Here is a 14089-nt window from a genome sequence, read left to right as displayed (position 1 = left end):
AGCAACAATGATTATTAAAGGGCATCCGCTAGCAAGTCAGACAAGAGTAGTCTCCCCAATGATACAGGGATTGTCACCAAAAACCCTATAGACATTAGTTACTACTGCCCTGAACATGAATGGTTTACAATGATATAAGTGTGAGAAGGGCTTTAGTGTGTCCATATCATGACCATGTAAGTATTGCTGAAGAAACAATATGAAAATTTTCTTTCTTCTTTAAATATGTTACCTAATCATAATATGTTTGGTGAACAGATATGGAGTGAGTTACATCCACTTACCTTAATCTTGGCTCAGACTCCAATTTCCTAACATATACGAAGAATCTTCGTTATGAACAAAATTGTGCTCCTACAAACTCAGTGGAAGCAGAGTGACTCGTGTTATTACAAAGATGCTGAGAGACAGCGGGAAAGACTAGCTTGTTTTACTGCCATTACAAGGTTAATCTGTGCTCTTGGGTTCTCTGAAGAATAACGCATACAAAGATTATTCTGGGATCGTGTAGGTCTTCGCCAATGTCACAAATTTGGATTGTTTACCCTTACTGGCGGCAAAACATACCATGTTGCGATTTTTTTTTATTGACGACATTGTTGGCTGTTTAAACTTTTATATATAACCATTGTTTTGGAGTGCAGAAATTCATTGGCCCCATGAAAAGAAGCCACAAACTGGATATAAAATGCACTGAAAGTTATCTACTGTTACATAAACAAATTCTTTGTCCATATTGATAAACAATCCAAACAGTGCACTGTTATATTATAATCTGCTTATCATGACATCTAGCATGAGTACGGTGGTTGTGAAATATCCGTTTTTGTTTTTGACATTTCTGGTAACGGAGATCAACCGGACGAGGTATTATCTCATAATCTATCTTTCATTAGATTTTTGGTCACTCACTAGTAATTAATATATTTACAAAGACTGACATTTGTATGTGGGTGGCAAGTAAAATTCCTCTTCTTTTCACTCAGAATTAAATAATTCAGAACACTCACATTTTCTGGAATAATCCCTGTCATCAAACCAGAACACATGCGTCTCTATTGTCCGTTGACCCTTTGTTAATTTTCAGACGCATGCATGGAAGGCAGCATCACGCTGCTACCACAAATGTTTAAAAAAAGTAAAAAAATAAAAAATAAAAACTATATCTTACTTATTGGTTTATTCAGTAGGCATGGAGGGGCAGTAACTAGAATAGTCCAAACGACAGCTCATTCCTTTTTAAAAATGTACCCAGATAAAATAATTTGCTGAAATTTCAAAGGACACAGATTACCTTTGAAGCACTGATTGTTATGAAAACGTATTCAGCAAATGGAGAAGAAAAAAATCGGTCTCAATCATGCAATACATTTGATGTTGCCGCCGCAATAAGAAATGGGCATTTATTCGGTTCTCCAAAGCTGTCCTTTAGAGGTGAATTCAATAATGCATGCACCCTTCATCAAAGAAAGCCAATTACAATCTTTCAATAAATACAAAGAACTTTTCATCAAAGAAAGTCAGTACCAAACTTAAATGAAAGTGATGGAATCTGATAGATTTTTGCATTTTCCAATGTGACTGGAACACGTTAACATGTGCCGTGAAAGTTTTCTTTTTGTGGGGAAAAAGTTTATGCTTATGAATGCTACCAATGGCAGCTTAAAATGCAAACTAACTTTTACTGACTTGGGATGTACTGAAACGTAAATGTGCTTCGTCATTCATTATGTGACTGTGATATATTTTTCCACTGAATTCAGACCAATATGACCTGTGACAAAATTATTGAATATTTTAAAGCTGTGTGTGTGCATATTTTCAATGGAATCACTTGTATTGTGGAATGTTAATGATGAGGTTCGCAGGTGAGTACACAGTGTTGATACTAATCATGCTATACATTAGACATGTATATATAAACAGTATTCATGTATATATACCAATTCGTGGTTCTCTAAATAAAGTAAATTATTATATATGTCTTCTCTGTTTTCACTACAAGAGTATTTCTCATTTAATATGCATCGATTTAAGATGGTAACAGTGCCGATGAAGCACATATTTTACCGTCCGAATTTATTACCTACACCCCCTCCATGCAATTTTTTTTCGGTACATGAATAATTTTCTTCAGCTAATTGACCTGGTTGCTTATAACATGGTTCGGTCTATAACACGGTCAGGTTCTATGGCTCCCAACTACCGTGTTATAGCGGGATCACACTGTATTTGTTATTTGCTTCATTATTTAAATCCTGTTTTAGGGTTAAAAGAATTCTAGGGTCAGCATCAATCAAGAAAATTAGAGGGTCCATATATTTAGATTAATGATGGTACTCATTCCCTCAATATAACTCATGCCCTGATAACTCATGAACCTGCTTAAAATGTGGGGTCAGGCATGGATCCCATTATTTTAACCAGAAAATACTAAAAAAATTGATTCCTATTTGTTGAATTTGAAGAAAAATGCAATAAAAATTAGTAACTGAAACTCTGATATATCACTCGTTTTATGATAGAAAATAGTAGATAGAACCTGGAAAGTTTAATCAACACTATGAAATATCACATTTTCTTTAAGTCTTGCAGATTTTTTTGGAGGTCCCTCTGTAACTCGCGCCCTCACTTATAGTGCAGTCTATGTTTTTGGACCCCACTGTGCGCAATTTATCGAGGGAGAGGTGTAATTAATTTGGAAGTAGTCCAGGAGAAAAAGAATAATTTCAAAGGCAAAAAATACCAAATATAAAGCTAAAACAATGTGAGACTTATAACATTTGAACTACTTGTGGAGGAGGGCAATAACATCAGTTGAATAATTCAGGAAAATTAATTAAAATGCATTAACACAATTGGATTTGAGACGCAGTGGATTTACTCATAATGTATTATGATCAAGAGGGCTGGATTAGTGATGAAGTGGATGTACTGATAATGTATTAAGATTGAGAAGGCTGGATTTGTGACACAGTGGACATACTCATACAGTATTATGGTTGAGAGGGCTGGATTTGTAATGCAGTGGATGTACTCATAATGTATTATGATTTACAGCAGCCGGATTTGTGACACAGTGGACATACTCATAAAGTATTATGATTGAGAGCAGCTGGATTTGTCATGCAGTGGATGTACTCATAATGTATTATGATTTACAGCAGCCAGAATTGTGACACAGTGGATATACTCATAAAGTATTATGGTTGAGAGGGCTGGATTTGTGACACAGTGGATGTACTCATAATGTATATGATTTGGAGGGCTGGATTTGTCATGCAGTGGATGTACACATAATGTATTATGATTGAAAGCAGCGGGATTTCTCATGCAGTGGATGTACACATAATGTATTATGATTTACAGCAGCTGGATTTGCAATGCAGTGGCTGTACTCATAATGTATTATGATTGAGAGCAGCTGGATTTGCAACGCAGTGGCTGTACTAATAATGTATTATGACTGAGAGCAGCTGGATTTGCAATGCAGTGGCTGTACTAATAATGTATTATGATTGAGAGCAGCTGGATTTGCAATGCAGTGGTTGTACTCATAATGTATTATGATTGAGAACAGCTGGATTTGCAATGCAGTGGATGTACTCATAATGTATTATGATTTACAGCAGCTGGATTTGTGACACAGTGGATGTACTCATAATGTATATGATTTGGAGGGCTGGATTTGTCATGCAGTGGATGTACACATAATGTATTATGATTGAGAGCAGATGAATTTGCAATTCAGTGGCTGTACACATAATGCATTATGATTGAAATCAGCTGGATTTGTCATGCAGTGGATGTACACATAATGTATTATGATTGAGAGCAGCTGAATTTGCAATTCAGTGGCTGTACACATAATGCATCATGATTGAAATCAGCTGGATTTGTCATGCAGTGGATGTATACATAATGTATTATGATTGAGAGCAGCTGGATTTGCAATGCAGTGGATGTACACATAATGTATTATGATGAGAGCAGCTGGATTTGCAATGCAGTGGATGTACACATAATGTATTATGATGAGAGCAGCGGGATTTGCAATGCAGTGGATGTACACATAATGCATTATGATTGAAATCAGGTGGATTTGCAATGCAGTGACTGTACACATAATGTATTATGATTGAGAGCAACTGGATCTGCAATGCAGTGACTGTATTCATAATGTATTATGATTGAGAGCAACTGGATTTGCAATGCAGTGAATGTACACATAATGTATTATGATTGAAAGCAACTGGATCTGCAATACAGTGGCTGTACTCATAATGTATTATGATTGAGAGCAGCTGGATTTGCAATGCAGTGGATGTACACATAATGTATTATGATTGAAAGCAACTGTATTTGCAATGCAGTGGATGTATTCATAATGTATTATGATTGAGAGCAACTGGATTTGCAATGCAGTGAATGTACACATAATGTATTATGATTGAAAGCAACTGGATCTGCAATGCAGTGGCTGTACTCATAATGTATTATGATTGAGAGCAGCTGGATTTGCAATGCAGTGGATGTACTCATAATGTATTATGATCCGGTAATGTATATGAAAGAGAAATATGTTTTCAAGGCAACTACTCAAATTTAATGATTTTTCAAATTTAAAGAACCATGCTTAGAAAAAAATCGACATTTGTAATGTTAATGTGGTGAGACTTCCAGTACATATTATACTTTACTCACCCTCTTCCTCTTTATGTCATGTTTAATTTCAAGGTCATCCACCTCCATAGTTTCAATGCCTGAGTCTACATCCATCTGAGACTGAGATCTGTAATAGTGACCAGTAACATTCAAAGGTAACTGAGCTTTAAAATTATTCTAGATAATGTGGCTTTTGGTAACTATGCACACCATGTTGGATATAAAATCATGTTGGTCAACCATATTTCGCTGATGTAACTAAGTCAGGAAAAGATCTGTGTAACAATAGGTGTCCATGCAACAGAGCAAATCTTCAAACATTCATGCAATGACCACAAAGGGTCAAGAGCAAACACAACAATGTATGTCATGCAGACCACAACGATCTGTACATGTCCCCACAGATCAGCAGTGAACATGCTATACCACTCGTGGCCATGAATAGATCAGCGTGGGTATTAACAAACACATAGCATGTCGCCCATATTGATTTTTCATGCTGAATTTGAAACTAACATTTCAAACAAGTTATAATGGGTTTTATATAATAAAATTTGATGATCTATTATTTTTACTTAATACAGCATCAAATGGTTACTACTGATATAAATTATTATACATTTTTGGCTTACTGAGAAGCTGTTTTAAAACACTTTCATGTTTTTCATTTATAAGATTTCTGGGCAAAATACAAAAAAAAGTTTTTAAAAGAGCATGACACTGACAAGACAACAATTTCAACCCTTGGTGTTTTGGTGAAATAAAAAGATTTCATAGAATCAATTTTGTAATTGCTACTGATTTAAAGAAAAATATCTTACATTTGATGTTCTGAGCAAAAAGAAGCTTTTTTGTTGTTGTTGTAGGGTTTAACGCCATTTTTCAGCACAAGATAGGCTACACATGGCGGCCAGTATTACTGGTGGAGGAAGAACCCAGGAAAACCCCAGAAAGAACCACCGACCCACGAGAAGCTACCGGCAAGCTTTCTCACATATCCACATTGGCCGAGCCCGAGACTCAAACCCACGCAGACAGAGGTCAGATGGCAGTGATCCGTGACAGACAGCGCTTTAGACCACTCGGGGCCCCGCAAAAAGAAGCAAACTTTGAACTAATTGGTCACCTATATAAATGAAGCCTACATGCAAAACACCACACAAATGCTAGTGACATACCAGGCAGATACCATCTACAAAGGCTATAAAGAAGTCAAAGAGTGTGTGTGTGCGTGTGTATGTATTTAGGATTTTTAACATAGCTTTAACAAGTTTTCAGTCATATCGCAACAATCTCTGCAGTGTAGCAGCTTATAGTGATATCTAGCACTGGGACATCATGCTGCAGACGTGCAGCATGATGTCCCACCCAGTCACATTATCCTGACACCAGGCCGACCAGTCCTAACACTAACCTCTTAATGCTGAGCGCCTATCAAGGCAGCTGTTAGTACCATTTTTTAAAGTCTTTGGTAAACTCAGCCAGGAATCGAACCCATGACCACCTGCTTGCGAGGCAGATGCTCTAAGCACTAGGCCACCTGAGATGTAAGAAGTCAATGAGAGAGAAAGAGAATAAAAAAGCAGTTATCTGTGTTATCACAAAACAGTCATGTGATTGATTTTGCAATTAATGTTTGCAAAATATAATACAATAAGCAAAATCATAGGTAAAACAAAAGAAAGAAAGACTTTCTATTTGTGCTGATGCACGATAGGCCATGTAGTCTTTTGAAAAATCACAAATATTTGCAGTTAACAGTTCTAATATTTAATATAGTATAATGAAGGAATAAATTGTCTGATATGAAGACAATTTTAGACAACAAAGGTCTGAATGAAAACAGTTCATGTAGAGTGAAGTGGTGTATATCATAGTAAGTTCTGTATACAATATCAGTCTGACTTTCATCTAAAACATAGCATGTATTTGTTGTTGTTGAGGGTTTATGGCCATGAAAGGCTATACATGGCAGCCTGTAAGAAGGAGTATTGTTATTCTTGAGGGAAACATGAATATAGAACAGTTGTAAATTGACAGTCTTAATTTTGCTTTGAAATATTCCCAACTGATCTCATACTGTGTGTAAGATAGTCTGTTTTTTTAAAAAGAAGATGATTTGAAAACACAGCGTCATGTACAGAACAGATTACTGTTATAAAAGATGATGTAAGTAGTATAGGAGGCACCTCTGGGCAAATAAGGCAAGTATTGGGCAATGGGAATCTAATATTAGTCCATGTGTTCAATATCATGTGTCAGTATGGGACAATGGGGTATTTAACATTAGTTCATATGTTTAACATGATAGACTGGTATGGGGAAAATTGGTATTAACATTAGTCCATAGATTTAATATGATGAATCTACATAGGGATAAAAGGAATTTAACATTATTCCATAGGTTTAATATGATGAACCTACATGGGGATAGAAGGAACATAACATTACTTCACAGGCTGAACATGGCTGGTCTTTATAGTTACAAGAGGAAAATGTAACAGAACAGTAGGTTGAACATGATTATGGTATTATTTGGACCAAGGTAAACTTCAGTGGACAAATACTGAGCAGCATCTACACATGTGGTCAACACTCATGCCTACTGATCAGCATCTATACCTTCTCTCCAACATCCACATTTAATGAGATTGGTCCATAGGTTTAGCATTATGGATCCATATGGAATCAAGGGGAATGTAACATTAAAACATGGATTTAGCATGATGGGCCAGTATGGAGACATGGGGAATGTAACATTAGTCCACTGGTTTAGCATGATGGGCTAGTATGGAGACAAAAGGAATTGACATTTTGGTAGGTAAATGGAAAAGATGAAAATGTTGTTTGTTCTTGTTTTTGGATTTAATACCATTTCTCAGTGCAAAATTGGCTACACATGGTAGCTGTTATAACTAGTGAACCTGGGAAAACCCTTGGAGGAACCACCAACCCACGGGAAGCTACTGGCAAGCTTTCTCACATACCCACACAGGCCAAGCCAGTGACTCAATTCAATACAGGCAAAGGTGAGATGGCAGTGAGTGCTGTGGACCACTCAGCCACCTAGGGCCCTAACATGTATTTAATCTGTGTGTGTTTGCAAAGAGCAAGAGATTGTGTGCTCGAAAGAAGCATATTTTCCTCATTTTCACATAATTTCCACAAAGATTTTGTAAAAGGTCCTTAATTTTATCTACATTCAAAGAGTAAACTTCATCTGTAAAGGAAATCAATAAATCACTCACAAAAGATTGGTCCATAGGTTTAGCATTATGGATCCATATGGAATCAAGCAGCAGAGACAGTTAAATTATAAATATACACTATTTTCACCAGACTGCAATATTTTCAAATGATAGAGATGTTTGAAAATAAAATCAAGCAAGAGATGTGGGAAATACAAAGAAGCACTCAGTTGAAAATGAATAATTTTGATCTGAAAAAAGTAATTACTCAGCATCGTCAATTTGTACCATAATGCATATCTGACAACCAAGACAAAACAATCCATATAACAATGTGGGTATGTGAGAAAGCTTGCCAGTAGCTTCTCAAGGGTTGGTGGTTCTTTCCGGGGTTTTCCCAGGTTCTTCCTCCACCATTAATACTGGCCGCCATGTATAGCCTATCGTGTGCTGAAAAATGGCATTAAACCCCACAACAACAACAACAACAACAATCCATATAATGTGGAAACATTAGTACATATGACAGGTTTTTCTTCAAGATGTTGTGCTAATACTTTTGAGAACAAAATTTTGTAAGTACATTTCCATCAGCATCTGCAAGAAAGAAGCTGACAGAGAGAAAGACTGGGAGATAGAGGGAAAAATGACATCAACCAGATCTTCTACTTCTTGTTGTGTTTATGGAGCTTATTATGAATTTCCATGTCCTTTGGTTTCTGTGCATGCATGAATGCATGTGTAAGAAACCTTGTTTCCTGTGATCATTTAGAGTCACTAAAGTACTCGATTTGATTTCAATATTTGACTATCGTAAGTGCAAGCAGGCGGATAGGTTGGCAAAAACTAAGTGGACATCTGAACAGAAAGAATTAATTTTCCTTCAAGGATATGTGGGGAAAGGTGCAGCCTACTATGAATGTTTTGCTTGCCATCCCACATATTCTATGAAACACATGGTATTAAAAAAGGCAGGATAACGAGCCTGATAAAATACCGATTTTTTGTCTTGCAACAATGCAAGTAAAAGTCCTCTGTGACAGCTTAACATCAGTTAAAGTATGGGCCATGACTTATAATATACCCAGACAGGGCATTTATTTCATGGCAAACTTTCTCTTGATATGTAAATGGACTGTCTCGATACAAATATTTAAGAGACAAACACTGCATTTGCCTGGGAAAAAATATTAATAGTGGTTCAACAAACTCTAATAAAATGTGACATTACCATGTCAGTCCATTCAGTTTATTTGAGCTCTTTTTGGTTGGATATTATAACCTACAGAAATCCTACATCCCTGCACTCATAATACAATTTACTACACAACATATAACATTAAGTGGGTGGTTTCTCAGAACAGGATGTAACAATACATAATCAATAAATCTCTGCACTGAGCATCTGTTCTCTCAAGACAGGTGGCCTCTCATAGCATGATAGCAGTCCTTCACAACAGGTTTTACTGCATATGGAAATGATAAGCACTTTGTTTCAATGAAGCTGGCTGAATGGCTTTGTTTTAGTAATTAATCCGTAATAGCCCCAAGCTTTGTGTTAATAGAGGTCTTTAAGAATGCTGATGAAAACCTAATTGCAATCTTAATTAAAGCAGATGAATCATGATACATTCAAATGGTTGTCAGCATCATTCATTCAGATCAAGTTATGCTCAACGTAAGCAACAAACAACCAACTTAATCAACCAAATTACTGCAGTAGAAATTTGGAGTTATTTGCTCAAAAATGCAATACGGTGAATAATGAGATAAATACACTGTGGGCCCAATATTTTATCCTTTGTTCACATGAAAAATTCATGAAATTAAGTACACAGGAAGATGTATTTTATACCCAAACCATGACATATTATACCAACAATATTACAGTGTTTTAAATTAATATCCAAAAAATACATTCTTTCTTTAAATAAATATCCATGATTTGCAGATACAAAATTCATTACTGACACTGAACTATACTTACTGTTTCTCTGAAGATTCAGAGTCAAGGTCCATGCTTTGTTGTGAATCGGGTGCAACAAACTCAACTCCCAATGAAGCTAAAATGAGAAAAGTATCATTACATATAACGTTTAAGAACTGACTTATTAAATTATAACTGGAATGTACTCAGTGTGATACAATATGTGTAACAAAACACAACGCTGATCAGTATTTGTTATTCATTAAGAACCAAAAGCCAATGAAATGGGACTGATTTTCTTTAAAAATTTATTTTTATTATGATTTTTTTTAAATCAACATAATGATAAGTGCCGTAACAACAAAATGTGATTGACAGACAAAAATTAACATACATACAGGCTACATGGCAATGAAAAACAGAATGCACTTCTCTTTGAACTGATGCATCGAAAAATTTCATGTCTTTACTGTGTACATGTAGAATAATCTGCACACTTCTAACAAAATTAAGATTCTTTTTATTTCATACGCCTACAAGAATCACTAAAAAAAATTTACATAGGTTTGCAGGAGTTTTTCTAGGATGTGGGCTCAGTGCCCTGCCTCATTCTCAATCCTCGTTTTAAAAAGTCCTCACATTATTCTGACACCAGGTAGACCAGTCCTAACACTAACCTCTTAATGCTAAGCGCAAAGCAAGGCAGCTGTTAGTACCATTTTCATGTTCAAGAATCTGTGTAAATTAATGTGAACAGTGTATAAAAACAAATCAAAAGGTCCCAATTTGTCCATATTACATGCAAATTTTTACCAAATTCCATGAACCCCATATGCCCCATTTTGCACATGGTAGGGAAAAATGCTCACTTTGAATCGTAAAATTGCTGATGCATACTCAACACTTACGCATTCAAGTGACAATGATCCTTTGAATAGTCATAAAATCATGTTCTCACATTCCCATATGTGTATTATTGGGTTGTTCAGTGGAACACGTGCAGTATGGCTCAACCCTGCCTCAAACGTGACCTTTATCCCAACTCATGGACTATTCTGACTGCCTATTGCAAGCATGGCTCAAACAAAATAGCAAACACTTGCCAATTTCCACCATCACTTAAACATTCTTTGACAAACATCAAGATAAACATTAACTGCAACACATTTACAGACTAAGTGAGAAGCTGTTGACCCTAAAGTTTCTTGCAAACAGGCTGTGCCATACTGATTGATCTACAAACATGTATGGCTTCTTGACTGCAAATTCAAGTATAAAAAAAACAGTTGTAGTGTTTTCAAAAATTCTTATTCTCATTTTTTTGGAGGCGTAAATCAATTCTAGATCAAAGCTGAATCGAGGACTATTTCATTATTTTGTGTCAGTCTCAACCATATGCATAAGAGCTGACTTTATTTTTTCACTTGTTCACACTGTATTATTGAGCATGCTATGTGTAGTAAACAATTCAAATGCTTTGTAGTGTCATTACCATAGCTGTTTCAACCACTGTCTTTTGAAATCAAAACCGTTTTAAAATGTCATTTTAAGTTTACACTAAATATTTTCAGGGTAAACACAACTTTTTATGATCTATCTTACCGTAAGAAAATTTTCAATGAATGTTTGCTGTTTGAAAGTTATATCAGAATTCACAATACACCATTTCTGCTTGACCCTCATTTTTCATTCACACTTGTGAGAGAATAACCCTTCATTACGCTTCAATGTAGAATGGGAAGATTCCAACCTTGGGATCAAAAATGTGCAGCAGATATCATATCTAACTTAAAATTTTGACCCCTGGGTATAGTTTTTCTAACCTGCACTGATGCATATGAAGTATTCAACTGCACTGACATTCTGGTGAGGCATTGCTGCTTTATGCACAGCTGTTAACTAAAGTAAAAATTTGGATTTCAAACGCTTTTAGAAAAAAAGTCACACCAAAGGGAATCTTACAAGGAGGTGTTCTACCACTTTGCTGTGAGAAATGTGGTTGTGAAGATTGTGGTGTTGCACTTGGAGAATTCTCCGACATCCTGGATGGGATGGATTGACTTTCTGGATCCGGGCTCTCAGCTTTTGTGACTCCATCTGTGACAACTGCTACATTTGAACTGGTGGGATTGCTGACCTGGTTTCCTCCCTGTAATCTGGCCAACCTTTTTCGTCGAATCTAAATTAGAAATTGCAATAAAATAAGAATCCCTCAGAGGGACTTGTGCTCAAATGGCTGAAATGAATTTCGAAGAATACAAAACAAGCCTGTTCCATCATTTAACTAAGTGTTGAAACCATCTCTGATAGTCTTGCATAATAACAAGATTCTGAAACTGGCTGCTGTGGTGACTATATTGGATATAATTGACTCCAATCTCATTTAGAATCAACTATAGATGTCAAACTTTTTTGGTGAAAATCCCCCATGACAAAATGACCATCCATTTAGAAGGAACCACAGCCAAGATGGTTGTTGTGACTGCCATACTGGTGCAAGATTGGCACCAAAGTAATTAAGACCAACTAGATTTCATAAGAAGTTTTTGGTGAAATCCTATGCTGAAATATCCATGCATTCAGGAAAAGGGGCTATCAAAACATTCTCAGTCTAAGGCAATAGTGTATGTAAGATCAGCATCATTTTCATTTAGGACAAACTAGACATCATAAGAAGTCTTCTGGCGAAAACCCAAGTTGATAAGACTTTCCATTTATAAAAAGCAGCAATAACAAGACATTCAAAATGGCTGACGTAGAAACCATACTGGTTGACAGACCAGCACCTTTTTCATATAGGACCAAACAGACATTAAAGATATTTTGTGCAATACATATTATCAACAGTTTCTTCTAAACAATTAAATGGTTGCCACTAATGTTTTTGTTCAGTCTGGCAAGAATGAGCATGTATCTCTTTGGCAACGAAATACAAACTTGAACATCTGATGATCTAGTGCTACATCATAAAGGCAATAATACATTGTGCACAGTCCAAAAAATGTTTCAGAAAAAAATGTTGACTGTGTTTTTTTAACATGCATCAAATGACGACTGTTTCTAAACATGCATCAGTTTAAAAACCAAGAATCCCTCAAAGAGGCTGAAACTGTACTGTCTGAAACGAATTTCCAGCAATCCAAGATAAAACCATCACTTCTTTTTACCTAGTGTGCAATATGATTTTCAAATTAACCATTGTGGCCGTCACAATGGCTATACAAATTGGCACAATTTTCATTTAGGACACACTAGACACCATCAGAAGACTTTTGGTGAAACCCAATGTTGATAAGACCATCCATTCAGGAGAATTTGTGACAAGGTTTAAAATATGTTCAATGTGGAAGCATGTATTAGGTCAGATGCATACTTTTATCCAGGCCCAACTAGATATCATAATTAGACTTCTTGTTAAAACCCCATGTTTATACAACTTCCATTTGACCAATAACAAGATTTTTTCAAGACAGCTCTAATGGTGGCCATAACATATTGACACAATTTCATTTAGTAGCAACTGGGCATCATAAGAAGTCTTCTGCTGAACACCCAAGTTTGGTATGACTTCATAACTAAGAGGAGTAAGCAATACAAGTTTGGTATGACTTTATAACCAAGAGGAGTAAGCAATAAAAGTTTGGTATGACTTTATAACTATGATGAGTAAGCAATACAAGTTTGGTATGACTTTATAACTAAGGAGTAAGCAATACAAGTTTGGTATGACTTTATAACTAAGAGGAGTAAGCAATAAAAGTTTGGTATGACTTTATAACTAAGATGAGTAAGCAATACAAGTTTGGTATGACTTTATAACTAAGATGAGTAAGCAATAAAAGTTTGGTATGACTTTATAACTAAGAGGAGAAGCAATAAATGTTTGGTATGACTTTATAGCTAAGAGGAGAAGCAGTAAATGTTTGGTATGACTTTATAGCTAAGAGGAAAAGTAATACAAGTTTAAAGACAGCCACTGTAGCAGCCATACTGGATATCAGAACATCAAAAAGTCCTCTGGTGAAAACCACATGCTTGTATGACTTTCAGTTCAGGAGGAGTAGCAATAACAAAATTTCAAGATGTCAAATCTGCACCTAAGTTTCATTTAGAACAAACTATCCATCAAAAAAAGTCTTTTAGTTAAATTCCATTCTAATATGACCATACATTCTAATTTATCAATACCACAATTTTAAAATAGCCATTGTGGTGGCAATATTGGATGTCTGGGAGGCACCATTTTCACTTCAGACTGGTGTCAACCAAACATCGTAAGAAGTCTTCTGGCGAAAACTCCATGTTGATA

General features: G+C 35.8%; 1 protein-coding gene across 1 annotated transcript in view; it reads right to left on the bottom strand.

Annotated features, from left to right (window-relative positions):
- The window catches only part of LOC149782280 (ubiquitin conjugation factor E4 B-like), a 76802-nt gene that overhangs the window by 56586 nt on the left and 6127 nt on the right, over positions 1–14089 (bottom strand). Inside the window, exons 2-4 of the mRNA XM_089933661.1 lie at positions 11743–11959; positions 9841–9916; positions 4705–4792 (exon numbers count right to left, since the gene is read on the bottom strand). Of these exons, the coding sequence (XP_089789787.1) occupies positions 4705–4792; positions 9841–9916; positions 11743–11959 (381 nt within the window). The remainder of the gene's footprint in view (positions 1–4704; positions 4793–9840; positions 9917–11742; positions 11960–14089) is intronic.

The sequence above is a fragment of the Sinohyriopsis cumingii genome, chromosome 15 (genome assembly GCF_028554795.1).
Source record: "Sinohyriopsis cumingii isolate HCF-2022 chromosome 15, ASM2855479v2, whole genome shotgun sequence".
NCBI lineage: Eukaryota > Metazoa > Mollusca > Bivalvia > Unionida > Unionidae > Sinohyriopsis > Sinohyriopsis cumingii.
The sequence above is the reverse complement of the archived record's forward strand: the minus strand, read 5'-3'. Positions and strand labels throughout refer to the sequence as shown.